This window comes from Melozone crissalis, unplaced genomic scaffold (genome assembly GCF_028551555.1).
Source record: "Melozone crissalis strain CALT ecotype California unplaced genomic scaffold, PUWL_Pcris_2 ptg000012l_1, whole genome shotgun sequence".
In the NCBI taxonomy this organism is placed as follows: Eukaryota; Metazoa; Chordata; class Aves; order Passeriformes; family Passerellidae; genus Melozone; species Melozone crissalis.
Window position 1 is genome coordinate 7,326,928 of NW_026535790.1, and position 27,564 is coordinate 7,354,491.

Below are 27,564 nucleotides of genomic sequence, written 5' to 3' on the forward strand. Positions count from 1 at the left end.
ACACTTAATATCATGTAACGTAGAAATAAGAATAATTAGCAGCTAATAAACCATCTGCCAAGTTTTGAGCTTGTATTTTCCTCCATGATCTGACCTTCTGGCATATCCTGACTTCTTCCAGACTTTCCTGGACAATTAATTTAGGCACTACAAAGCAGGCAGACGCGTTCCTGAGAAGTTAGTTCTTTGATCCACACAGAAAAGGATGTACCCTAGATTATCCTATCCTTCTTTTCTTGTTTTCCTGGCATTCCCAGACTTTGATGACTAGATCTCACTGTTTGATGATTACAGACTCTCAGAGCAGCATCTCAATACTTATGTGATTTATGGATCCAAACTTTGTGCTAACAATGCCCTGTAGCATTTTATTGTGCTCACTAAATAACTCGAGGTTTATTGTTCTTAAAAGAGAACAAGGGTAATGCATTTTTTATTTTGTCTAGCTGTCTGTTACTCCCTCCAGTAACTTTTTACTCCTTTGCCCTTTTTGGTGTTATTGAGATCTCAAGGATGAGATATTTCTACAGCTGTTAGGAAAACAAATGGCTGAATGGAGACAAAAGGCTGAACCACAATCTTTACAGTTGTTTGCTTGCTTTGTTCTGCTTGCTGATCAGTCAGGATATGTAGCCCAGGATGGGCAACTCTGAAAAAATCAGAGATTATTCCCTGGCCAAACAAAATCAAGGAACACAGGATGAACCTGGGGTACTGCATGTGGGTTACTGAGATGCAGAGGGGAGGGGCACAATCCCCCCTCCTCCTGATGAACAGACACAAGAGGTGGTAAAGAGGAAAGGGAAACTTTAGTGTTATTCCAGTGGACAATTTCAGCAGAGTAAAGCACTAAGTTACAGGGACCAAATTTTCATGGACCACTTGTCTTCCTTTCTAAAACCGTTTGGGTGATTTTGACACTTATAAAATCTGAAAATCTCTCCTTATGCATAGGGCAGATAGGTGATTCACACTTTGCAGCATAGCTCTAGTTCTGTGTCTCTGGTTGCAGAAACATCTTCATCTATCTCCCTATGTTTGTAGTAATGATGGAAAAGGTGTCACCTAGGAAATAAAGTGTAGCTTGCAAATAAATATTTCAAAGCAGATTTTCACAAGGAAATGTTAATGGCTCTAAAATGCTAGACTATGACAATACAAGGTCATCATATTACAAAGTGATACACACAGACATTTGTGTGTGTTCGAAAGGAACCCTGCAACACTGCTGCTCTTTACTGTAATTTTGTTACTCTGAGAGGAAAGAAACAATATATTTGCATAAAGTTATTTAGATCTCATTATGAGAGGCATAGGATCACAGAAAAAAAATTAGTCAGCTAATTATTAGATTAGTGCATGAAGTTATTAATGTAATGAACAAACTGTAAAAAGAGACAGCTTAATAGTATAAATTGTAGTTTATATGCTTATCCTCTGTATCTGCTAAAATTTGGACATTTTCAAAGAAGTATAAACAATTTTGCTTTTAATATTCTTAACAATTCAGAAGTTTCTGGTATTTGTTACTGGTTTTGCTACAAACATTTTTAGCCAGACTTAGTGCCTGGTCTCTCTATCACCACACTAATACCTTTGCACGGATAAGGTAAAATTTGAGCTTACTGACTTTGATGCAAAAACCTGTAGACACAAGATTAATCCCAGAAACATAGTAAAGAGATGGCTTTATAAGTGAATTTTGCAATTATAGGTCTTAAAGAAACCTTTATTCTAGTTAAACATTTCGGAATAAATCCTCTGCTAATATCTTATCCCTTCTGATTTTCTATGGATTCTTGAAGATCTTTTCTGGAGTTAATTGTGTCTGAAAGAAATTATTCCTTTTCACAGACCTCTTTTCTTAAGTGGAGTCCCTTCAGCAAGGAGGAAAAACAAGAATCCAAGAAAAATAAGTATAAAAATTATGGGAAAGAGGTTATTAATCATTAATGCAAATAATTTTACTTTAAAAATCCTTAAAGGAGTTCATTTAACTAAGTAAAGCATTTAATGGCAATTTCAGTACTGAGCTATGACTAGAAACTTGAAACTATTCTAACCAAAGTGGCGGCCAGGTTTGTTTTTCAGAAATGATAAGGAGTGTTTCCTCATAAAACCAATGGCTGTTCAGAAATTAACTTGAAACTTTACCAAGAATCTGGATTACTCTAGGAGGAATGCAGTTTTCCAACCTTAGAGCTTTGAAAAAATGAGAAATAATTTAAACCACTGTTATAAATGCAAATTATATTCTTTAAACTAGAGTTAGTCATTTGATGAGGTAGAGAAAAAAAAACACATTTCTTTTTTGGAAGCTTTTTATAAAATACCATCTCATTCTTTTTAACACAATATTCCTCCATTAATTTGCTTCTGAAGGTGTGAGCACATTGTTTCACATGGCCAAAACCCCCCATGGCAGAGCAGCAGAACCAGTCAGGCTGCAACACCCCATTGCAAAGGTGCTCACTTGGACCCCTCAGTACTTGGAGAGGCCTCTGTGAAACAAATCCACAGTGCTCAGTGCACACAACATTCCAGAAAAATTTCCTTCCATTTACATAAGGGGAAGCTGCCACCTGTGATTCTATTTTGTGCCAGGGTTCAGTGGTTGGGGATTCAGTATCAGCACAAACTCTCCAAGTTCTGCCCACTGGGGGTGACAGCAGCTGTGCTGCCAAAGGGCACGAGCATCAAAGGGGAGCACAAGTTCCCTTGCCCCTGTGTGCACATGACTTTTTCCTCTTATGCAGATGCCCAAATTTCCCTCAGATCAGAACAAAAAGGGAAAGTACATCTAGCTGAAAACTCCTGGTAACCTCCTGGCTTCTCAAAACACTTCTCAAGTCAGTCCAATTTGGTAAATTATTTGGTAGTTTTCACTGCACTTTTCCTAACTAGCTTCTATTGCTCTTGCCAGTGAACATATTTCCTTTTCCAACAAGCTGTGTTTTGGGGGGGGGGGGGTTTGGCTTGTTTTTGGTGGGGTTTTTTTGGTGTTTTGTTGTTGTTGTTGTTGTGTGGTTTTTTTTCGTTGTTTTTTTTTTTTTTTTTTTTGCGGGGGGAGGGGGGGGGTTGCAAAGGTGTAAGATAAAATTCCTGCATATCCCTTTATCTCTCTCCTTACTCCACATTAACAACAAAACCACAATTCCCCTCAGTAAAGAATGTATGAGGTCCTGAGTGACTTGTAGTGTCCCTGGGTAAAATCCTTGAGCCATTAAAGAGGATGAGAGCTTTACTAGGACTTTTGACCAATCAGAATTTCATCTAATTGGCATAAACTGGCCATTACTCTAAGCACTGCTAAAATCCTGGTTTTGTTGCAAGGCTTAGAGTCTGTTCCTACTCCCACATGAGAGTGACACCCACAGCCACTCTGTACTCCAGGGCTGGAATGGCTGGTGTGCAGTGCCCTGCTGACAAATGAAACACTGCAGGCATTTGCTGCACTCTGTGTTGTGGCATTTGCTGCACTCCCTGTGTTGTGGCATTTGCTGCACTCCCTGTGCTGTGGCATTTCCTGCACTCCCTGTGCTGTGGCATTCCCTGCACCCTCTGTGCTGTGGCATTTCCTGCACTCCCTGTGCTGTGGCATTCCCTGCACCCTCTGTGCTGTGGCATTCCCTGCACTCTCTGTGCTGTGGCATTCCCTGCTGTTCTGGCCAGAACTGCTGCCTACAGGCTCCCTGGAACAATCCCACCCAGCACCATCAAACAGGGTTTGCAGGCACAGAGGAGCAGCAGGGACAGCAATAGGAATTGCACAAGGTTCTGTATATGTAGAGAATGAGGTGAGAGAAAATAATAAAGCAGTTCAAAAGTGATCAGGTTAGCTCTTGAAGAGCCAGGGTCTACATGGCAAAGGCTGGGGATTTTTTTCTCTTGGCTGGTGCTCTGGAGGGTAAAGAGTGAACTAACACAATGAAAACAAACTTTTCAGGGTAAAAACTGCTCTGCTTTTGAGAGTTTATTGTGGACACTTCCAGCTTAACAAGTGCTAACCCATAGTGTCCTTTGTTCTATTAAACTCTCTTATGTATTCTCCTTTGTATATGCTCTTGGCTGTGCATAGATAGCTATTGACCAAATGTCATTTCCTCTAATTGACAATGAGTGAATGGTAAATGGCAATTAGATTATTTTGGATTATGTTGCAAATTCATTACGGATTCAGAAGTGTAGTTATAGCCTTAAGCTTGGGTGAACAGACATGTTGCTTAAATGGATGAGCTGAAACCTAAATTATGTTACTGAAGGAATCTTGAAAGCTATTTAGATGTGATAACTAAAATTCAAGATTAAACTCAAATCCACATAGTAATCATCTGGGAATGATTATCAATGCAGTTTTGTAGCATGGTTCCAGAGATTTTTTTCCAACTTTTTTTCTATTATAAAAATCAATCAAAAAAAGTTAGTTCATAAATATTCAACACACTTAGTTCCCTTCTTGACTTTATCTTATATCTTATTGGAATCAGAGCCAATATGTACATTTCAAGGAAATTTATAATGTAAAGCAGAGAACATAGAACAAAGTACAAAAATAATTTATGATTGAAACTGTGGATTGAAGTTGGGGCAAGTCTCCCCCTGAGTAGCATCCTACAATTGCCTCATAATGTTGGGATTTGCATTCGTAAGCTTTTTAATGTATGCAGCCAATCTCTTATTCTTTATTGTGTAACCACTGCACTGATTCTGCTTGGGAAAGTTGGGATGACTGAAAAATTAGGAAGAAATTGATTTTACAGAATGTTAAATTTCTGATGAGGGCATTTTAACATCTAAAATAGTTTCTAAGTTTTGCACAGCCAAAATTATAAAAAGTTATCTTTATAGCTGTGAATATATTAGTTTAATGCTTGCACCTGCATATGCAGACAGAACTGATCCATTTGTGATTTTACATTTTTGTCATTTTTGTTACCAATCTATGACTTTTGAGATAAAATATGAGGGTGGGAGTTCAAGGATTTAGAGAGATGATTAAGCACTAAGTCAACAGTTAAAAAACATGTTGTCTTGGCATGAAAAAGACAAGCATAGTTTTTGTGAGGGCAAACCAACAATGAAAGCAAAAGGCAGTTTTTGCTTGCCTTTTAGTGAGGTTATTCTTACCACATTAAAAAAAAAGGTGTCTCAGTCTATCCTTGTTCATTTTGATGAGCACAAATCTGGCAGAATGTAACCATAAAAAGGTTGTGTAGCACAAATCTGGCAGAATGCAACCATAAAAAGGTTGTGTTGATGGTTTGGATTTTTTTCAAAACATGATTCCTACCAGTTTGGCAGTGTTTTCTGTCCTAGTTTTTGACATCAAGAATCCAGGTGATTTGAAAGAGAACAATGGGCATGAAGCACTGATGATGGATATTGATGACAGTTGTGGTTAGTAGTGGGAATATCTGGCACTGGAAGTTATTCAACAAGGAAAATATTATTATTTGGTGTGCCTGTCTGATGACAAAATACAATTTTAGCTACTAAATTCAGTAGTATATAATAGGAATAGCACCTCATTAATCAAAATTGTTGAGTAAAATTTAGATTGCAAAGCAAAAGTGAAATCACAAAGAAAACACATTACTGTTTTCCAAAGATATTGAACTTTTCATTTTGTAGATGACAAATATGTCCCTGCACCATCAGGCAACACCTCAAAGCACAACTCTGCACCCCAATGACAGCAGAATGAGTCTCATCCTTCAGATGTGTTATTGGAGTCTGCTGCTGTGTGACTCAAAGCTGCTATATAATAGTCTAGTACAGCAATGCTCTCTCCTGTCATACCAATACTTTTATTTTGTTAAATAATCATTCTGCCTTTTAACTGCAGTATAAAATGCAAAAATATATTCTTGGTATTTTTTATTACCATAATGTTAATTCTTGCACTAAAGGATAATGTCAGTGACTGACTGTATTTCTCCCAAATACATTTTACACTGATGAATATGTTTATTAAGATATGTCAAATGGTTTCCCTGAATTAAAAGCTGAATAGAAGTAAATGATAGGATGCAAGGCAGTAATCCAATCTCATTGTTCTTATTGTACCATAAATGAAGAAAGATAGAGCAAAAACTTCACTGTGCAGTTCTAATGGAAATCCTTATAAGCAACAGAACTTATGAAAACCCAATACAACTCAAACCTCAAATTGCACCCAGGATCCATAACAACCTCACAGAGTTTCCAATAAAATCTAACAAAAATATTTGAGACCAAAGATGAGGCCTCCTGAACATATGGAATGACATTAAGTTCAGTTTGATTTGATTACAAACCAAATTCCTCAGTCCTCTTCATGCAAAATTTTGTGTTTACTATTGCTTTTGCTTTTCATTTTTTTATTTGCCAGATTAAGCAAACAGGATGATTCCAAAGGCATGGAATTAACTGTTTGATAGGAGCAATGCCAGAGTTCTGACATAATACACTTGGTGAAGACTGGTGTAGTTACAAATAAATAGATATTGTGTATGATGTATAGTTATATTTTCAGAATCATCCTGGGTTTTAAAAAAATTAATTGATGAAATCTACAAAAAGTCAATGACAAATGAGATATTTCATTTGTTTTCCTTTTTCTTTTCCTAAACAACCCTAGAATCTCTCATTCTCAGGTTGTAATTACCTTCCTTGAAAATATTCATTGGTGTTTCAAGAAGTTTCAGAGCATCTTCTCATAAATCAGCATCATGCATCTGAATTAAAATTTGAATGTAAATCAGAAATGTTTTATATTAATGATTGTGAGGCTAAACACAGATTCAGAACTGATTAAACATTACTGTCTTCCAGTGACTGAGTTGTAAGAGGAATGCATTTTCAGACTCTACATTTCCCATACATATGGAAAATTTGGTTTCCAGCATGGAAGCTCTGGATATCTGGAATGCACTGCTAGAGCTGTAGTTATGTTTTAAAAATTCTATCACTAATTTGCTAATGCTTTGAAGTTGTAGCAAGATTTCAGTTTAAGTCAGTATGTAGAAATTAATTTAAAGGTTTAAACAAGTCTCAGGATAGCTGTGACAAAGCAGTTTGCAGCTTCTAACCTCAAACAGAACTTATATTTAAATCTACAATATTTCTTTTGACATGGCTGGTGATAGTAGTGTGGGCTTTTACCTGGATGATTAGTGTGTAAAATGTATAATTTAAATTGGACTTTGTCCTCTTAGCTGTATATTACAGTCAGAATGCCATAAGCAGCTCTCTCCTAGGGTTAACTGAAAGCTAAACTTGTGTTTGGCTCAGGAATTTAATCTAAATTATCAGATTCCTTTAAGGTGTTTCCTGTATACACCACAGAAACCCCAGTAAAATGAGTTTTTGCACACTGGCAGTGAAGAATAAGGCTTTAAATGTAAGCAAGTTCCCAGTATTGCTGACTCCAGTCCCCTGTCACTGCAGACTCTGGTGCACCAAGGACACCCTCCAGTTAAGCTGGCCAGTTCATTCTCCCTCATTCTTCACTGTCTTGGAGCACTCCATCAGCAATACTTCTTCACTCCTCCTGTCAATCTGCTCAAACCATCTTTTTCTTGGCTGAAAACTTATTGGTGTTGTTCATCTTTCTACTCCTAGAACATGACCCTGTCTACACAGCTCCACTTCTGAGTCTCTTGTCCTTCTAAGTGAGCAGATTAACAGCTAGTTAAAGTTTATGAAGGAAATAGTGCAGTTCCTCTGGGACATGCACCCATGCACAAAGCCAGCTCCAAATAAGAATTCCACTGTAATCAAACAACCCAGACACCAAAGAAGCCCAACAATGTTATTTGCTCAGTCCTTTGCATTTTGCAGCTCTCTGTCCACACAAGAAGTTTGGTGGAGTTTCAGGGCCCCTGTGACCAGAAGCACAAAGTTACAATAATGCTGCACATCCTCAACAACCACTTCTTCAAAATCATGCAATGAATTGTCCAACAGTCACTGTGTAAGCAAATTAGTTCATGTTTTACATGCTCCATGAGCCTTACATATGGAACAGGACCTCTCTGTACTGAAGTTTCTTAGTAAACCTCCCTGCTTATTTCCAGTGACCAACAGTAGGAATTACATTTAGGCAATGCAAGACAATGAATCATCTTATTTAAACATGACATGTATGTTAAACATAAAAATAATTAATTTGCCAAAGACAACAAAAAAAAAGCTTATTCACTAGTGATGAAAGACTGAAAATGTTCTTGTGAATTCTATTTTCACAGTGTCAAGCTAGTGACAGTTCCTGCCACAGGAAAACACAGGCTGAGCTTCTATGTGCAGGAATGGGGAGAAGAACAGGGATATGCAATACAGAATTTTTACTGCAATGTACAAGGACTTCAAAAAATACCCTCCTATTTAAATGCCTGCTGCCTCAACACAGAAATAAAGAAAAAATAAAAGTTAACTTATCATAAGGCACCAGTTATAGAGATAGCATAGCTTTGTTTTCAACATTAGCATTTGTTGTTAGTCAGTATCCAGGACAACTGACAATCAAATGCAGCAGCAAACACAACGCTGAATATATTTTTTAAAAGGTCATTTTAATCACATGTGCTGCAAATTTTTAGCTAGTATTAAAGCTGGCCATTTGAAACAGTGCAACATTTCCTCCTTTGAATCATGTGTTTAAAATCCACTTTTTTAAATTCAAAAGAAAGAAATAATTCATACATGTCAAACTAAATAAGAGCATTTTTCATCTTAAAAAGCTCCTTAATCGATAATTGACTTTCTTTTAAAATCACCTTTATGGTGGGAGCCTGCATAAATTGTTTAAATTTACTAGTGCAAGGCTGGTTCTTGGGAAATAGTAACAGAGCTTTTACCGATGATTAGGGAAAGTGACTGTGAATTGCACCAACTGAAGGATTTTTTCACTCTGCTATCACAGATCATGAATCAGAAATAATAGCAGTAATCACGTTTCAGAAATGAGGATGTAGCTATGAAGCCTCCTAACTCCCACTCCATCAGTGTTATAATCCCAAGAAGTTAAATAAATCCCTTACTTCTAACACAATAAGTAGAAAAAGAATTTAAAAAAAAAACAAAACCTGAAGAGAAAAGAATACCTTCAGTGCTGCTGCCTTAAGATTCCTCAAAGTCAGAGATGAACACAACAAGTCAAATTCTACAGAAAGGTTAGCTTTTAGTTTGATGTTTTTCTCTTAACTTTTTAACTTTATTTTATTTAACATCCCATGTTAGAAGAATTGAATGCTACACTTTTTGATAGGTATGTGCTCCTTGTTTACAAAGCACCCCACATTCTAATGTGTATGAATGAAGGAGATAAAAGAAAAGCAGTCTTAAGGAAAGCACAGTACTGAAAGAAAATTAGGACAACAACCACTAAAGACAAAATAGCTTTTACTAAAAATCATCTAGGTTGTCTGGATTCACATGAGCAAAAAAATTTTTGGGAACCTCCAAAATTTCTGTTCTTTTTTGAATATCAAAAAGAAGGGACAAGAAACTGAGTAAACTGCAGGACTCTGAGAAGAGCTTTTGGCCTTCCACTGGCCTGCAAGCTCTGGCAAATAGCTGCAGGCATCAGAGAAAACCCTCTGGTAACCAAGAGCCCAGAAACAGAAACACACTCATTTTCAGGGTCAGGGATCATGTGAAGTTTGTCATTTTGACAAAAGAGCTTCCCTTCACAAAACACTTTCAGAATGTATTGGCAACATCAGCAAAATGTTTTCAAGAGGACAGAAAGAGCAAATGAACATTCAAATTAGGACATTTTAAATAATGTTTGGCCTTCAACAGCTTGTCTGAAAGACACAGTAAGGAAGGGATATGCAATGATTAAGAAATTCCTCCTGCCCAATTCATATTTATGGATCAATATGAAAAGTATATCAGCCTCAAATATATAAGTCTCATTATGAGATGGCAAGTGGATAAAAAGTGGTAACTTAGAAAACTTTAAAAATGGAAATTAAAGTTTTGATGCAATAATTTTACACAATTTAATTTTCTGTGTGTAAGTAAAAACTATGAAAGCTGTGATTCACTCTGGTTTATTTGCTTATTTAAAAGTATCCCAAAAAAGCCTGTCACTTTTCCAGCATTGGTAGTAGGTAATGCTTCACTGCCAAATAATGACACTGTAATATCCACTCTTGCAGTGTTTCAGAACTTCACACTAAGATACTGACCTTGGAAAATTTGTCTTAATAATTTTCTCCTTATAGAAAGATTTTTTTTCCTGCACTATAAATGCACATTTTCAACAGATTTCAATCACTTGTGATGTTCTGGCTAATTCAAGTAGGTCATTTAATCATGTTTTACATTAGTTTATGAGAATAGAATGGCAACAAATACAGAACAATCCACCTGCTATGAAGGAAATATATGAAATATTGGTTATAGCATGCCTTGAGTAATTTCCCCACTTGAAGCTTTGCACTTAACAATCTAAAATTATTGACTTTATGCATAATGTTGATTAAAGACTGAAGCAATTGCCATCAGAGCTGCTGGCTTCTGAGGTTTCCTTCTGTAGCAGGAATGCCTGAGATGTGTAAGAAACATTGTTGGGACTGCCCCTATACATGACCCAAAGGCGTAGGACAGATCCAAAGTAGCAGCAGTGCTTCTGTGTTGTAAATTGCAGTGGTGCAAGAGCTGCCTCACATAGAATTCTCCCCTCTGTGTGAGACAGAGGTACTATGGATGTCTGGGGTCAGCATAAACCAACATCCCACTAAATGTGTGGTGTTTTCCTTCCTTGATGCAGTACCTGTGTGGCCCTGAGCTGTGTTTTATATGCAAGAGTTCCTAGAAGCAGGACTTAAATCTGAATTCAAATCTGAGAAACAATGAGTTTAAAGCCTTGCTGTGTTATGTTGTATGTTGTAGTACATACTAAGAGTTTTAACCAAAATATCTCATTGTGATCATCACAAAAATCTAGATAAAATCAATGCAGCAAGAACCTCTTCACTTTCTGACTCCTTCATTAACTGGGATTCTGAATAAACACTTTACATCTGAGACAAAATAATGGACCCAAAGTCCATTACTATTTGGTACCATTCCTGAAACATGGTCTCATGAAGAGTCAGTTACCAGTGAGTGATACACAGAGCACAGAGATGCAGCGCACATTCCCACCTCATTAACCCTTCCCAGTCCAGCTGCAGGGTGTTAGAGCCCCTCTGATAGGGAGCAGCTCAGGCTCCCCTCCAGAAGTGTTTTTACACAGCTGGGGTGTGTGGGTGTGTGCTTCCCTCTGCACTGCACATCTGCACAGCCCCAGGTGGAAGCTGGAGAGCAGGGCAGACAGATGAGCTGTCACATGATGAGGTGTCACATCTCCCTTTATTCAAAGGCACAGCTTTCATTCTCTCCCATTTCTCTGCAGGGATGCAGATAAGGAATGGCCATCAGCCTCTCCCACAAAGCAGGCACCAGGAGTGCAGGCACCACATGGAGCTGCTTTCTTCCATTGTCTTTACACCTTTCCACCAAAAAAGCACCAATAACCAAAAAAGCACAATGCAGTCCAAATAAAACTCCAAATATAAGCAAACTTTCTTTCTATAGCTAAGGAAAAGATGAGTGCACATACTTTAAATGTTTCAAAATTATAAATACCAATAAATACCAATGCAGTAAATACCAACGCAGTAGAAGTATATTTGCAATAAAATGCACATCAACACTGATCTACAGCAGAGAATAAAGCCACCCACTCCCTACCAATCTAAACTTTCCTGAATGATACCTTTTTATTTTATAAATATATTGAACTTGATTTAGTAAATATATCCATAATTTAAGTATGTATATATATATATGTGTGTATTTAAGATATGGCTGAATATAAGTTACATAAGTAAGTATTCAAATTAAATTTTCAGTGGCATTGTTTATCACAAGAGGAATATGTATCTGTGCATGAGAAAGATCTGTGTTATGCTCTATTATAAGTTGTCTACAACTTCAGAACCACTTGAAATGTCACCATATCTCACCTGAAGCTCCAAGGTGCACTTTTTTCCATTCTTTCAGTAATATAAACATGTAATAGCAGATACAGATAAAAACATTATGTAAAAATTAAAGTAATAATCTTCTCATCTTTCCCTTGAGAAAATGAAAACCACATACAACTTGATGCTATCCAGGGAAGTATTTAATTACTGTACTAGTGGATATGATCTAACAGCCTAATGAGACCACTTTGCTACTGGCTGTTACAGCCCCATGAAATGTGTTGTTAAATTCAGCTGTAACCACAACAATTGGTATTTTCATGTAACAAAACACAGAATAAGGCAAAGGCTGATAAGCTGAGCAAAAACAACAGGTAGAAGAAGACAGATACAAAACCAAGAAACTAATTAAAACTAAATAGAGTAACTAATTTTCCTATTCAAAATTTATTTATTTCACTGTTGCACTAATGTGCATTAGGAAACTACATTTTTCTGATTCTGAGAAAATGAATATTTCTAATTTGCAAGAACCCATGTACTGTTGATCCTCATTTGACATTCAGCAATATTAGTTTCATAATGCTCTTTTCAGTGCCAGCATTCCAGCTATTGGCAAAGTTAAACTGTAACTTACGTAGGTTGTTTGGAGCAGGTCTGGTCTCCATGTTCTCGTAATGCTGCACGTGCACTACAATGTTTAGATCTCTCTCCATGTGATCTGTTGTACAAGGACCTTGAGGTCGCATAACATCAGCCAGAGCCCTGAAATCCAAACAAAACCAGAATGAATCTGCAAAATCTGTTAGACATGAACAGTATGTTCCAAGATCTATTTCAGTTTGTGATGCAGTTGATCCTAATGTCTGCTGGAGAAACCAGCTCCCTTCACAGCAAATGCATTGTGAGACTTCACACCTAAGGCTCTTTTTAGGTTGCCTTACTGACAACCTAAAGTTGCTAGAACTAAAACACACAAACATATTAAGTTGTTTAGGTATCTTGGCTTTGGAGGAACATAATTTAAGCTCCTTGAGCCTTGCAGAATTCTGCCACTGCATGTGCTCAGTAACATTTATTGCCATCCTGGTTAAGGTGAGCACCTCAGCACCCAGCCCATGGCTACACCTTTCACAAACTGCTTATTTTCACACTTAGATTACCAATTTCAAAGGAAATTCTCACAGATGCATTTGTAATTAGCATACTCAACACAGTGGTCTTCACAGTTTTCATTCAAAAATGTCACTCAAGTTGAAAAGTCACATAACTTCTATGCAGAAATCCAGTAAGCAGGGATTTAAGGATTTCTCATCCAGATGGGGAGATCAAAAAGGTCTTTTTCTAACTTCTGTGAGTGTCCTAGTCTTTAACATAGAGCAAAGCTTGCATAGGAACACTCCCTGCTTCTTTGAAGGCAGTTTGGAAACAGGATGAAAGCTTTGTGCTGGCACAGAGGGAGTAAGCAGAAGGCTCCTGAGTTAGGCCAGGCCCAGGCTGGTGCTGCCTGGGGGCTGCCCTGCAGGGCTGCAGGCAGTCAGACAGACAGACAGACAGACCCATCCTGCTCTGGGGACTGTGTAAGGACCAGTTCCACTGCCCAGTGTCCTGCTGGGTGTCAGGGCATCCTTAGGCACACAGACAAACACACACACCTGGATCAGCCCTGCGGAGCCACAGGTACTGACCAGGTTTGAAGCTCTGAAACTCCCAGCATGGCAACACCTAACTGTGCCGGTGAGTCTGTGCTATTTTGCCAGAGTTCCATAGGAGCAGGGTTAGTCCTTACCTGTGTGCCAGAGCTACCTGCTGAACCACTGTGCACTAGGAAATAATTGGCCCACCTGCAGAAGCTGTTGCCTTAGGCAAAGGAAAGCTTTGGATGTGCAGTATGTGTTACCAGTGTCTTCAGTGCAAATATTTTCTATTCAGGTCAATGCATAATGGACCATTATTTACCTCCTTTTTGTTTTATTGTTTTTAATTTTTACACCTCTTGAGCAATTTTTTAAGGATGTGGACACATTTTCTGGGCACTATGCCCAGTTTAGTTTAATTTTCTACAAAATTATATACAGTGTCCCAGATACTGCATCAAGAAATACTGGCTTATAAACTAATATATAAATAAATGAAAAATAAGCACATTCCTTGGTGAAAGCCATGGCAAGTGCCATCTAGCTCCTCCACTGTACTTCTGTGACATTATGATTTCTCAATCAAGCAGCCCTATACTTTTAATTATTAAAAAGTAGCTTCCTCTAAGTTACAGAGAGAAATCCTGAGCTGGGTCTTGCTTTCAGATTGCTGCAAAATTGCTTGGGTACACAGCTAAACAATGCTGATGTTTTCTTGTGTTTATGACTAACATTATGTTATTAAGATATTAGATAGAGTTGTGATCAACATGTTAGAGAATACTCTGTTGATCCTGGAAAAGGTCAGAAGACAGTAACCGCATGATTAATGGTATCAGAGTAATGCTCCCATTTGAAGCAGTGCTTAGACTGCAGAAATAGCAGAGCTGGCCTACATAGCAGAATAATAAAAATTCAACAGAAGAAATCTCACAAAGACATGTAGAAATGATGAAAAAGGAAAGCATTATATTGAAAAAACAATTTAAAATAAGTGGGGACCAAAATCATTAATATCTAGTCAATTTATGCAAATATCTCTCTATACAGAGGAAATTATTGACATCACTATTAATTCTAATTCCAGAGGTGGGTGAACACATTTCTGGGAAGGGAAAGAAAAAGTAAATGAAAGTTCCTAACTCCAGTGTGGGAGTCAAAACTGTGAGATTTAACCCCATTTTGTGGGAGTGGGTTTTCAGAAATCCTTTCCTCATTGCTCTTAGTCTGATGGTAAATATTGTTTGCTGTAGACTTTAAATAACACCCTGTATGATGGCAGATGAACTACTGCCTGTCTATGAAAATGCTAAGTTTTCTACCAGTTCAGGGCAGCTTTTTTCAAATGGTTTTCAAGGAATTACCTGTCCAATTCCTCCTTCTGTATTAAGAAAAGATTAACGACTCACCATCAAGTTCTGGTTTTAATAACACAGCACCTGTGCTGTGTTAGCCAAACTTGTACAATAATCTCAGGGCAGAATAGCTCCTATAACTGAGAGCATGTCCTTATTCTCCACTGATGTCAGAGAGAGTTAATAATGTGTAGCAGTTTCAGTATCACTGAAGTACAAAGGAAATGCTGTACCTGCATTTTGTTCTTTTAGGAATTTGCCCATATAATGAAATGGATAAAGGGAGGCTTGCTCCCCAGTACATGACAAAATCCTTGAACAGATGTTTGCTTTGAAAAATTCCACATAGGCCAGGAGACTTTTAAAATACCTTCATGCATTTGTCTACCTAAATATAGTGATGTGGATTTGGTTCATTATCTAAAAAAATTGTTATAGTCAGTCCCACTGAAAAGTTAAAGCTTCTCACAGAGAGTCTTTACCTACACCTATTTACCCACTGGATGATTTTTTAAAGAAATGCAAAGTGCAAGATAATCTTCTCATCAGGAAGCAGAATCATTATGACCTGTGCAGGGATATTGACTGTAGTATTACAAAAGTGGAGAAGTTTTACCTATGTAGGAGTTCATAGCCAAGAATTATCCAAGTATCACAAAACTTCAGCATTTCTCTTGCCATAAGATTTTTCCTTTTGGATATGTAATACTGGTTTGGGGTGTTACAAAGCATGTGGAGCCAGGCATTTCCCTTAGGGGTACAAGCTGAAAGAAGCTGAAACACAGAGGTTAATTCATGAAAGGTCACTTGTCATATTTTGCCTCCAAAACTGGGTCAAAACCCATAAGGGAAATAATTTGACACATTGGATTCAGGATTTTGGCAAGTCAGGCCATTTTTGGCCCCAACTACATGTCTTTGAAATGATCAATAAAAGACTTCAGTCCTGAGCTCAGCACTGGGCACTTTCTTCCTTGTGAAGGAAGAAGGAAGAGCTCAGATGGTTCACAATATTTGTAAGACTGTAACTGTCAGAGGCACTGTTTCAAAAACCAGGAGTTACAGCATAAGAGCATAATTGTAAACATTTTCCTTTCAGTTCTTGGTTTGTTTGCACATTCTCCACATGGATTAAGGAAGACAAAGGTGCAGTTGTATTTACAGAATAATCTCCTCCATGCAACACAGATAAAGCTTTTTTATTTTCTATTCATTTTTGAGAGAGAATTCTCCACTTGAACTGATGGAGCCTGGCAGGCCCACTGGTGTAGTCTCAAGCAGCAAGAACGTGCTGCCCTCACATGCCTAACAAAGCTCCTGGGCTGCTTCAGCAGGCAGATCAAATCTGTGTCCTCTCATGCACAACACTGCCACGTTCCCTCCCTCTGCCACAGCTCCCTCCTACACCAGCTGATTTCCTTATTCTCAAAAACAGGAGGGGAAAGGAACAGCTACTCTGGGTACTACTATTCCTGCTTAGTCTTGGGCACTGGAGCTGAAGGGAATGCTCATCTCCTTTCAACATCAAGGAACACATTTTAAAATAAGGAGGAATAAAACATGTGAGGTCTAAAATGAAATGCACCATGCAGAGTTAAATCCCCTCTCCATGTTCATCTTCCAGATTTACACTTCTGTGCCAACAGAAAGAAAATGTCAACAGTGCCATACCTGGCCTGTTTCCCCAGAACAAAAAGAGTAACAAGCCCATTCTCTCTAAGAAAGGACAAGTCTTGACTTTGTTTTCTAAAGGGACTCACCCAAAAGAGACTTCTTCCTATGGATTTTTTTTCACTGATTAAATACATTTCCACAATGCTTTTTTCATTTTCAAATATATCAGGAAAATCAGTGAAGTTAATGGAGTGTTCTTGGTTTGTTTTAGTACAGTAGTAAACAAAATTTAATGAAAGGCACCTGTATGGAAACTATGCTCAGTTAATAAAGAAAGCTTTCTTTATTAACATTGTACCACTCTTACACACACCAGTGTCTTACTTCAATAGCAGATCTACTGACTGCAAGATGAAGTAATGCAAGAAATTAAAAAGTGTGGCACAGTTTTGCTTCCTATTTAGAAGTTAATGTTCTTATTCCCATGTGTCAGGTCTCTGTTCATATTTTGAAATATTTTTAGTAAATCAAAAATGGAAATGTATCCTTTAAACGAGTTATACTCAGTTCATTTTTCTTAAAAAATCAGCCCCCATTAAAAAAAAAAAACAGTTTCCATTCCATTTTTGATAAGCAGTACTATCCCTTTCCTAGGTGAATTTGTTCATAGAAATGGACTCAAATTGTTCATGTAGCCATTGGCTAGGCAAGGGAAAGGACACAATCTTAGCTAAGGAAATAGATGACAAATCATTCTCTCTGTGTTTCTTGCTGCCAGCCAAAATGGAGTAACACTTACTGCTTTTGCTTTGGCCTACCTAACACCCTCGATGCATTAAACTTCTGCTCACTAATAGGGTTCAGTACAGGAAAAGAAAAACGTAGGAGGTGTTCTTTTTTGTTTTGTTTTTCTGATGTTGTAGTGATGAATATTATAAAAGAAGATGACTATGAACACAGCCTACATATTATATCAATTGTTGGTACTATTAACTGTTTGAACAGATAAATTATTTTTAAGCATTGCAGCCTTTTTTCAGAATATTAGTAGTGTAAAATGAGCTAGAATGGAATATTTTAGTTAAGCACTCACTTGAGGACTAAGAGGTTAGTTCAATTCTTCACTCAATGAATATATTTATAGATTGCCAAAGGGATTTACAAATCTAATTCCTTTTCAAATTAATGTTAAACCTACCCCACAACTGGAATAAGAGACAACTTATTAAAAAAAAAAAAAGCTATAGATCTTCTTTTTCAGAACATGACTAGCTATTATGTGTACTGAGTGGGTGAGTGTTTTGCCATGTGATCATGACTTTCCAAGTTTCTATCTAATCCTGCCTTGAACAGTTTCATGTACAGGATCACAGACGCTGTTAAGCAATCAAGGTAACAGACGACCTTTGCTAAGACCCACTTCAGAAACCTAATCTTTATGCATACATGACTCAAGGATATGAGAATGATTTTCCAATCCCCCATAATTCTACTTCTATAAACTCAGACAGAATCTCCTTTCAGAATGCTTCACACCTGTACTTTACATGGCAAATATTTCCATTCACAGAAGCAGGACCTTTGTAAGCCAGAATTTGCAGGGATGGCTATAACTTCACTCTGTTCTGGGCTTTGTGAATGTTACCAGCACTCTTTTTTTGCCTGCACAAAGATCCTATAGAGAGAGACTGAAGCAAGGGAGAGCTTTTTGCAAACAAACTGTGTGGATTAAAATTAAAAAAAAAAAATGGGACCCATGTATTGTTTTTCTCAATTTATATTAAAATGTCTAAAGGATTATCATACCTTCCTCAACAAAAACCATCTTTGCTGAAGTGTCACTGACACACGCTGTTGACTAAAATTTCTGCAAGGTGCTTTTCCCCTCAGTAGTAAAGCATATCCATATCAGCCAGTTTATAAATAGCAAATAATAGCTCATGGACTGGTGATGCATTTCAGGAGTATTTCTGCGACTTTCTCTGTTCATTACAAAATAAGCAGTTAATCAAAAAGTCATGCAGAAACTTCAGTAAAAATGAGGCTCCAGGTGTTGAGTTGATCTCTTGGACTTGTCTTTCAAAGGATGACTCTTCATCTAAGCCTTAAAGATTGTGGACTACACCATCAGCAGTCAGGGCAAGAGGAAGTTTTCTGCCACACTGCATGTCCAGTAGAAGGTATCCTTTCATTGCATTTCATCACTGAAGTTGCCCAATATGCTGGGATCTATTTAGACTCTTTAATGGATCTGTTTGCCTTTTTTAATGCCTTTCCCCCATCTGCTTTACTTTCATGTGCCTGGGATTAGCATAAAGAATCAGACAGGCTGCAAACTTGACAAATGTGTTATGCCTTGATTTTGAACTGCTGCGACAATCTGGTTTGGAATATGTTGTTAAAGACACTGGGCTCTGTCCCGAGTTGCCCACCTGCCTATCCACCACTAGGCAGCCAGGATCTGGAGTAGATGGTACACAGCATTCCTAACTCTAGGTGGGGGAGGTTCTCTTTGATGTAACTCAGCCATTACACCCTGGAGACAGTTAGAACACACAAATACCTGGATGAGGCAAGACTTTCATATTCCATTTTTTACCTCTCAACAGTAGCTGAAAAAATGTTAAGAAATTCTACAATAGCTTTTCCTTTTTGTGTCTTCCTCTTCCCTTCCACCCTGACTCATTTTCACAGCTTAGAAATTTTACAAATAGCTCACACACTTGCAAGGGCTGGAGGAGTAGGGAAGGTCCTGCCAAAACCATTTTGCAGCTGGAGAGGGAGGGTGAGATGGCATTTGTTTACATCCTTCTGTTGAGAAGTAAAAACATTTTCCAATCTTTGAAACTGTTGGAAGAGGGAACACATCAGGCTTTCTATAATTCAGTGTTGCTGGTTTCAGAATTTGTTTCTCTATTTATGCACAGTATATCTGGGAACACTTGCTGGATTTTGTTAGGGAGAGGGTCGGGCACTGCAGATAAAAATGAACTACTGTCTGTGCAGACTCCACAATTATCCCTCACCTTCCTCAATATGCATGTTCTGTGGTAACCCGGGCTGGGGGCACCACAGGCGCTCTGTTCAGCAAAGTTGGTCTCTCTCGGTCGCCTTGCAGGGGAATGCAGCCTGCCTGGCAGGAGCTGTTTGTTTGGCAGGGACACATGGGCTCCTCTCTCCTCTCTAGGGGCTGGGCAGAAGCCAGGGGGGAAGGGGACCCTGCTGCCTGGCACTCAGCCTTACCTGGACATGTGCTCCCGCTGGGGTCTGTGTGCCTTCTCCAGCCCTAGTTTGGTGAAGATCCCCACCAGCACCATGACTGCTACAACCCCACAGATGATGTAGACAATAAGGTTGGTTTTATCCCGGGTAGGGTCATGCAGAGGGTCGTCTATGCGGGAAGGAGGCTTCCCAGTGTTCATCCACAACGGCGTCTCATAGTTTGTGCAGGTGCTTTGATCCAGCCTTGTCTTCTTGAACTTGCAGCAAAACCTGAAGCCACAAGTGCCACAGCAGAAGATGAACTCCCCCGAGCTGCAGTTAAAGGGGGGGTCCCACTGCCCCATCACGTCAAAGTAGCCCCTGCAGAAGTCTGGGGTGGGAGGTGGCTCGGAGGGGTCTATCTGCTCCCCGAGGCTGGAGTGGTTTCCTCCCGAGAGCACCACAAAGCTCCCCAGCTGCTGGCCAGCTTTCTCCTGAGCCCGACACACCAGCGTGAGAAGGTCCGCCACCAAGTAGCCGAAGAGCAGCCGAATAAAGCCTTCCATTCTGCCTCCCAGCCCCGGCTCAGCGATGCTGCTGCCGCCGCCGCTCGAGCTGCTGGATGCTGCGCTGCGCCAGGAGCTGAACATAAAGGGGCTCCGTCAGGAGCCGGGCGTCCGCTCAGCCCGCGCTCGCCTCCAGCACCACGGACAGCCCCGAACGGGCCGGGCAGGGTCCGCAGCCCCCGCGCAGGGTCCGCAGCCCGGCCCCGCTCCGCTCCGGAGCAGCGAGCGCGCGGCACTTGTGGAGCGGAGTGCGCGTGAGAGGGAGCGCGGGAGGAGGAGGAGGAGAAGGAGGAGGAGGAAGAGGAGGACCGAGGGGTGGAGGTGGCGGCGGCGTGCGGGGCACCGCGCCGGGCTGGCAGAGGGGCGTGGAGGGGCCGCCAAGCGGGAGGGCTGAGGCGAGGGCGCTGCAGGGGCGGGAGGAGGAGAAGGGCGAGCGAGGAGCCTCCCCGCGCAGCCTGGTGCCAGCGCGGGCCGCCGGGGGCACCCACCCTCCGCTCCCCCGCGGAGCCCGGCGCGCTCTCTCGCACAACTCCCTCAGACACCCGCCGAGCCCCGCCCGCGGCCGGGCTGCCAGGGCAGGGCGCGGGAGGCTGGACGGACCCGCCGCGGCATCCAGCCACGGGGAAGGGAGATGCGCCGTGGCGGGCGGGCGAGCGCGGTGCCAGCGGGGAGAGCCCAGCCCGTCCTCTGAGGCGGCCGCGGAAAGCTGCGTGCCAGAGACGGGGCTGCCCGCCCGCCTGTGCCCCCTGGCAGCCCCGCTGAGGGGCCGGCGACTTCTCCCTTTCTCTCTCCCTTTCTCCCTCCCTCTCTCTCTCTCCCCCTCTCTCTCTTCCTCGCTTCCAGCCCCTCTGTGGGGCTGTCTGTCCTCGCATCAGCCCCGCCGCAGAACCGACCCCCCCCTCGCCCCCCTCACCCGCTCCCCGCCATCCCTTACATAAGAGACCTCCCGTCCCGGCGGGCGCTCCCCACAGGTGCGGCTCCAAAAGCGCGGGAGCGCCTCCTCGTCCCCCGCCTCCCTCAGCCCGCCGAGCGGGGTAGGGGCAGCCGGCCCGGGCTGGGCTGCGCTGGGCGAACGTGGGGCAGCTCCGCGGCAGGAGAGCTCCTCTGCCGATAAGTAGAGCGCTCCTTCTCCCGGGAACTCCTCGCCGAGTGCTCTCCGGAGACGCACTCACCTGCGAGGCCAAGGCAGGTGCCGCGGGCGGAGCGGCGCCCATGGGGCCGCACCTCCGCTAAGGCCGGGCGGGAGCGGGCGCTGCCCCGGCCTCGGCGTGCCGAGCATAGGTACGGCGGTGCTCGCAGTGCATGCTGCCGAGCGGGGCTTTGTCTGCTACACATGAGCTGCTCCTGCACATCATTTATTTAAAAATCTCCTTATAGTGTCAGTCAGTTGGTTCCAGAGGGCACGGTGAGGCAGCGGGTTGTTTGCGAGATACAGAATTGAAATAACTTCCCCCAAACAGAGAACTGACTCTGGGAAAGACTTTTTAGTGATTCGCTCTCCATCGCTGTTACTTAACTCTCTCATCTCTGTCGTTTGGTTCGGCGGTAACCTGTGCATGTAGCAATAATATTATCCTGAATACTATGCTGCCACCAAATGTAGGAAATAAGCCCACTATGGCGTGATTTAACAGTGTGGGCTGGTGCTGAAAGCCGCTTCCCTTTTCCTGCCTTGCCGTGGCCTCCAGGGCTGCCCTTGGCTCTGGGGAACGCTGCTGTGCCGGGGCTCTGCCATGCCGGGCTGCCCTCCCTCTCCCTCTGCATCCCCGGCGCTCTTCAGGAACTTGGGCCAAGTCCGTGTGGAGTTGTCACGCAGTAAATAAATGGAAAGGTGAGGCAGAGGACAAAGCAGACGTTTGGAATCTGAGAGGCCTGTAGTTAGCTAATTGCAATCCTTTGCCTTCTCTTAAAAATAGACTCTAAGTACAGTGATGATTCCGCTGAACAGTTTGACAGTAAGCCTGGCATCTTTGTCCAGGAGGTAGGTTAGAAAGCCCCTTTTTTTCTCAGCAGAGGAAAAACAATCAGTCCCAGCCAAAAACCAGCCTTTCTGGGTTTTAATATTTAATTCTTAAAACCTCCACCTCATCAACATCCCCTTTCAAGTCTCCTCTGAAATCATATCATTCCTCCCTTGTGTATACTTCTCTCTGCTATTATTTATTATTTAACACTTTGTGATGCAGTTTGTGCTGAAAATACTGCACAAAATGAATCTTTTCCATACTTTTTATTGCACCTAGAGACATTTAAGGTCCAGTCTGTCAAGCACTTAAGATTATGCAAGTTTCCCTGTTGATTTGACGGCTAAAAAGCTGCTTAGATATTTTGCATGATTAGTGCTATACATGTGGGGAAATAATAACATCCAAAACCGATTTATTTTATAGGTTATTAATCCTGACCAAATATGGTACAAGTTTCTTGTTTTGCTGAGTTCCTAGGGGTTTCCTTGAGAATTTCTCTACAAAAAAGATGCCCAAAGGATTTAGATTAGAACCTGACATCTGTGGGATCCATGTCCATGAGATCAGAACTCAACCCTAAGTGACATGTGCTTGGGAAAAAGCAGGAGGGTGATCAAACCTTCTTGAAAAAAAAACATTTCTTATAGCACCAAGAGATTTTGGATCAGACCCATGGAACCCAGAACCCATAAATCATGCTATCCTTAATTAATTATAAGTTACTTCAGTTGTTATGCTTTCTCTGCCAGTTAGTTGTATTAGCAGTGATTTTAGCTGTACCACGTCTTAGAATTCTAATAGTGAGCTGGAGTTGCTCTAGACTGGGGCAAAAAACCATTTTTTACTAGACCTGAGCAGTGTGCTTTAACAGCTTCATAGCATATATTTCTAAGAACACCTGCATAACCAAAATATAAACCCATTTGTTACAATTAATGGAAATAAAAGTAGTTGAGAGAAATTAGTATTACACACAGTACTGAGTACATTTTGGGTCATTGTGTGATTTTATAAAAGTTTTCATGATTAAGTCAGTCAATAAGTGTCTTATTTATTTCAGGTATGCTTAACAAGATGAGAAACATCAAAGATTTCCTGGTTTCACACCATCATCTTCCACTTTAAAGACCTCAAGAATTTCAAGACTTCTGGTTTTGACATTGCTTTAAGGTAAGTAATAATTGCCTACTTTTCTACAGATATATCTCATAAGGAATGTTCTTTGCCTGTGAAATAACTGAGAGGATGAATGTTTCAACCTGAACCTACAGAATTCTCTTGAATCAAGTGCATATCCATTTAATTAAGTAGAATTCTTACTTTAGGCAGCAGCCATATCCAAAATTCTTGTTATATTTTCCCTCTAACTTCTTTGACTTGTTTTCACCAAGATGATGTGAATCAATGGCAATACTTGTGGTTCAACTTTAACCTAGAAAATAGGCACCTTTCCTGGTAAATTCAGTAGCAATGTGTACTCATTGCATGTCACAGGGAAGCTGCATATACACTCATACTCGGTTTATGGAATTCTGTGTGGAATTGTATAGAGAACTGATTCTTGCAGGGTTTTTTTATGTAAATAAGAGAGTTTGAAAAAGAGTAAAGTTAAGAGAGAAAGTCAGTGAGTTAGCTTGAATGTTGAGGTGAGGGCAAGTATGAAGAGTATAGAACAACTAGACCATATGGAGCAATTGCAATTATTATGTACAAAATTGTGTATTTAATTCTTATTTATTATAACAATGTTGATGCAACCTTTGAGTATTTCCCTGGGACTGATTACCTGACAGAGAGAACAGTCCTTTGCTGAGCATTGAGTCAATGGAGCTTTCTAGCTAATCATAATTTCCAAAAAAATGCCCTTTAGCTCAATCATTATTATTAACAGACCAGACATTCCAGAGCTGTGAATATTTGTCAGAAAAAAGCAGCCAGACCTGATCCCAGGCAGTATTGATGTGAAAGTATTGTGTGTATTTTGTGATAAGAAGTGTTATGTGGAAATTGGAATGAAGCAGTCAATGTCTGTTTCCTTGGTAGTCACTTCATGCTGTAGTGGGGTGTCTGGGTGTAGATACAAAATGTTTTGTGGCTAGAGAACAGAAGAAGTGATGGTTTTTCTGTGCCAGATCAAGTGGCAGCAGGTTTGCAATCACTGTCTGTGAAAGAACAGTTCAGTGGTGGAAGATGTCTGCTGGGCAGCACAAGGGAAGTCTGAGACCTGGAAGTGTCTTAGCAGACATGAGTTAAAGAACTCTAAAGAAAGAGTTAAAGAAGTGTGTTTTACAAAGAGGCTACAAGAGACATTATGGATACTGAAAAAAAGTCCTATGATTCACAAATACTGTAAACACCATGAATCACACAACACAGAAGTTTGGGGTTTTTTTAACAGCTCTACATTCTTGAATTTGCATAGATCAGAGAGCCCCATTTGCTTCTATCAAGTTCTGTCACTCCTGTATGAGCAGTGTCCTTCCCCAGAGGTATTAGTCTTGCTGGGTGGTTAAAATTATTTGGTTTTAGTTACATAGCAAACACTTCATGAGCCTTTGCTCTTTTAACCAGTAACTGCAATCATTAGTGTATCAGTACAACAGTGTGTGAAATCCCAACCTGCATTGTGTTGACACTAAATACACTTCTGCTTTTATAAACAGTGAGCACACATCCTCTAACTAACCTTTCCCTTTTCTTTAAAAAAGATGCTCGTGCAGACTAGGACAGAAGCAGCTTGTTCTCATAACTTCATGGATTCATAGCAATTTTAACTGGAACATCTCACATTGAGCACTTTGTTGTTGTCATGAGGTCTCAAAAAATACACTTTGCATGTGGCAAAGGGATCACCATCAGGAGGTTTTAATGAACCAAGAGGTGCTGCATGAATGAAAAACTGTGAGAAACTTGGTTTAATGGCTTACTGAGAAGGAATATTATAATTTATTGCAATTCTATAATGTAGAAATTACCTTTCTAACCTAATATTTTCCTCTTCAATCTTCTAGTAAAACCTAAACTGTGATAATTACGTGGGTTGGGTTTGAGGCAGGCAGTAACCACAACCACATTTGGAGTGGACTTCATGAAATCCCAAGAGTTCTTGCAGCTTCAGCTTAATTCAAAGGAGATTAAGAAAATTCAGATAAATGTAGGAGGTAAACAGAGTACCTGCAAATAAACATACAAGGGCAAATACACGTATAGTGCAAATGTCTTCAGTTTACAGCAGTGGGAAGAAAGTGCCAACAGGTCTAAAGCAGCTTCCAGCAGTGCAGCTGAAAAACGAGCTGTGCCCTCAGGTTTGCCTGTTGCACAGCTACTGCTCTGATCCTGAACAAGGAAAGCTGACAGCCAGTTTCTCTCTTGGCAAAACTGACGTTACTTTTGAATTGTAGCACTATTGCAAGTACCAGTGAACAAGGTATGTTCCTGCTTGTTACAAATTAGACTGACATGGAATTTAGATCTGGAGTGATTGACCGGGTGTCTGAGGATTACTGCAGCTCATTGCAAACTTGTGCCAACAAATTTTTTATCTTGTTAACAAAAAAAAGGATAAAAAAAGATAAATAAAAGCTACACTAAATAAAAGCTAGGATCAAAAAATTTGGAACTGCTTTTGTATCTTTCCAAAAGCAAATCACCTTTGTTCCCATGAGTTCAAGTTTTCAAGGCAGAAAGGAAGACTTTCCAAACAGGCCTAAAATAGCATTAAAAATTGTCAAGGTTAAAGTGAGTATAATAGGCTGTATACTGTGTCTGAGCATAGAGGAGCTGTGCTTAGATATAGAGCAGGACACATAGGAGAGAAAATTTTCTGATCATCTGCTGTTTGACTCTGGCATATGTTAGACCAGCTGAGGAGCAGATCTAACCAATACCTCTTCTAAAACTCCTCAGCAAGTGAGATAAAGAGGTAGACAAGTTTAGTCTGCAATGTGCATTCTTCAGGCCTGGAACATCCATGGACAGAAGGCAGAACAAGAAGTCAAATCCATGAGTCAGTTAAAGTCTGCCAGTTTCAGCACTAATAACCCTCAAGGGCTATAAAAGTGAGCTGTAAACCTCAGAAATGAACAACTTGATCTTCACAGAAAGGTAAAGTTGCTGTATTACTTAACTAACAAAATATTTTAGCCACCATATATTTTGCATGTCTTCCAAAATGTTCTGTCAAGCAACCAAAATCAAAACTTCTTACTGAAAATTAGACCTTTTTAGTGTGCTTCCCTGATAATAAGCTTTAATGATGTCTCCCTGTATCACTGTCACAACATGCCCATCAGGAGCTTGATGTATTTTGAGTCTTACATATAGTACTAATATATAGATGCAGGAACTTTCAGATTTATGAATAAGAAAATTTCTCTTGACAGTTCCATTTTTAAAGGATGCTAACTGTTCAAAAGATGTTCAGGATTTTAAAATGCTAAGTCACGAGACAGAGGAAGTAATTATGGTCAGAGTTCTGTGATACCTTTTTAATTCTGTGACACAGTTATCAGTGGCAGGTGATGCTGTCACCAGTTTTCAGGTGGCTGTCAGATTCACTTATGTGACTGCAGGCCTGGCCAAGAGGGTCAGGTGTCAAGAAGGTTAAACATCCACAGACCAGCTCAGTATCTACTAAATTCAACAACTCTCTTCTCACTATTTAAAATGGAAACTGCACTGCACTGAGTGATTTTGCTCAAGAGATGCTGAATAATCACAGCTTACATGAAACCACCAGATGTCTGAGTGGTCAGTACATCTGAAACCGGGTCACATATTTGAAAGGCCAATAATGAATTCAGAAACTGAATTTAGGCCCATATGTTGGAAAGCTGTTGACGTGCACAAACACACACACAGGTTCCAGAGCACGCTTGTGGGCAGATGGTAGCAACTGTCCCTTCTTGACTCCACTTGACAGCCAACTGTAAAGAGCAGTGCTAAAGCTGGCTCCAAAGGGATTTGCTCCTCTGTCCTTTAGCATGAAAGGCAGTGAGAAGAAATAACCTATCAACCAGGTAGAATGACAGATGGGTCAAAAAGCCAGGAAGATTTCAAGGTGGAAGAGTAAATGCCATTCCTTATGTTTTCTTTCTAGACAGCATTCTGATAATGCTAACAGTATTCATCATTAATATTTCTGAGCACAGTGCAACTCTGTTACACCTACATAAATGCAATATCTATCTAGAACATCTGTCTAGGCACTCTGTTTTACTATCTTGAATGAAAAGGCATCAATCTAATTTTCTTGCTCTTTGCAT

The 27,564-nt window shown here is 40.4% G+C and overlaps 2 protein-coding genes across 3 annotated transcripts in view; one reads left to right on the forward strand and one right to left on the reverse strand.

Moving 5' to 3' along the window:
- SHISA9 (shisa family member 9) overlaps positions 1-22,129 on the reverse strand; it is a 178,317-nt gene extending 156,188 nt beyond the window's left edge. The window contains exons 1-3 of one of the 2 annotated variants that reach the window (XM_054270632.1): positions 21,506-22,129; positions 19,810-20,409; positions 12,598-12,725 (exon numbers count right to left, since the gene is read on the reverse strand). In XM_054270632.1, the coding sequence (XP_054126607.1) occupies positions 12,598-12,725; positions 19,810-20,409; positions 21,506-21,612 (835 nt within the window). In that variant the 5' untranslated portion in view covers positions 21,613-22,129. Of the gene's footprint in view, positions 1-12,597; positions 12,726-19,809; positions 20,410-21,267; positions 21,331-21,505 lie in introns of those variants that run through there. The other variant, XM_054270633.1, reaches the window with a different exon arrangement.
- Positions 22,130-23,358: 1,229 nt separating this feature from the next.
- Positions 23,359-27,564, forward strand: part of CPPED1 (calcineurin like phosphoesterase domain containing 1) — a 56,151-nt gene continuing 51,945 nt past the window's right edge. Inside the window, exon 1 of the mRNA XM_054270635.1 lies at positions 23,359-23,470. The gene's annotated coding sequence lies outside the window, so the exon portion shown is untranslated. The remainder of the gene's footprint in view (positions 23,471-27,564) is intronic.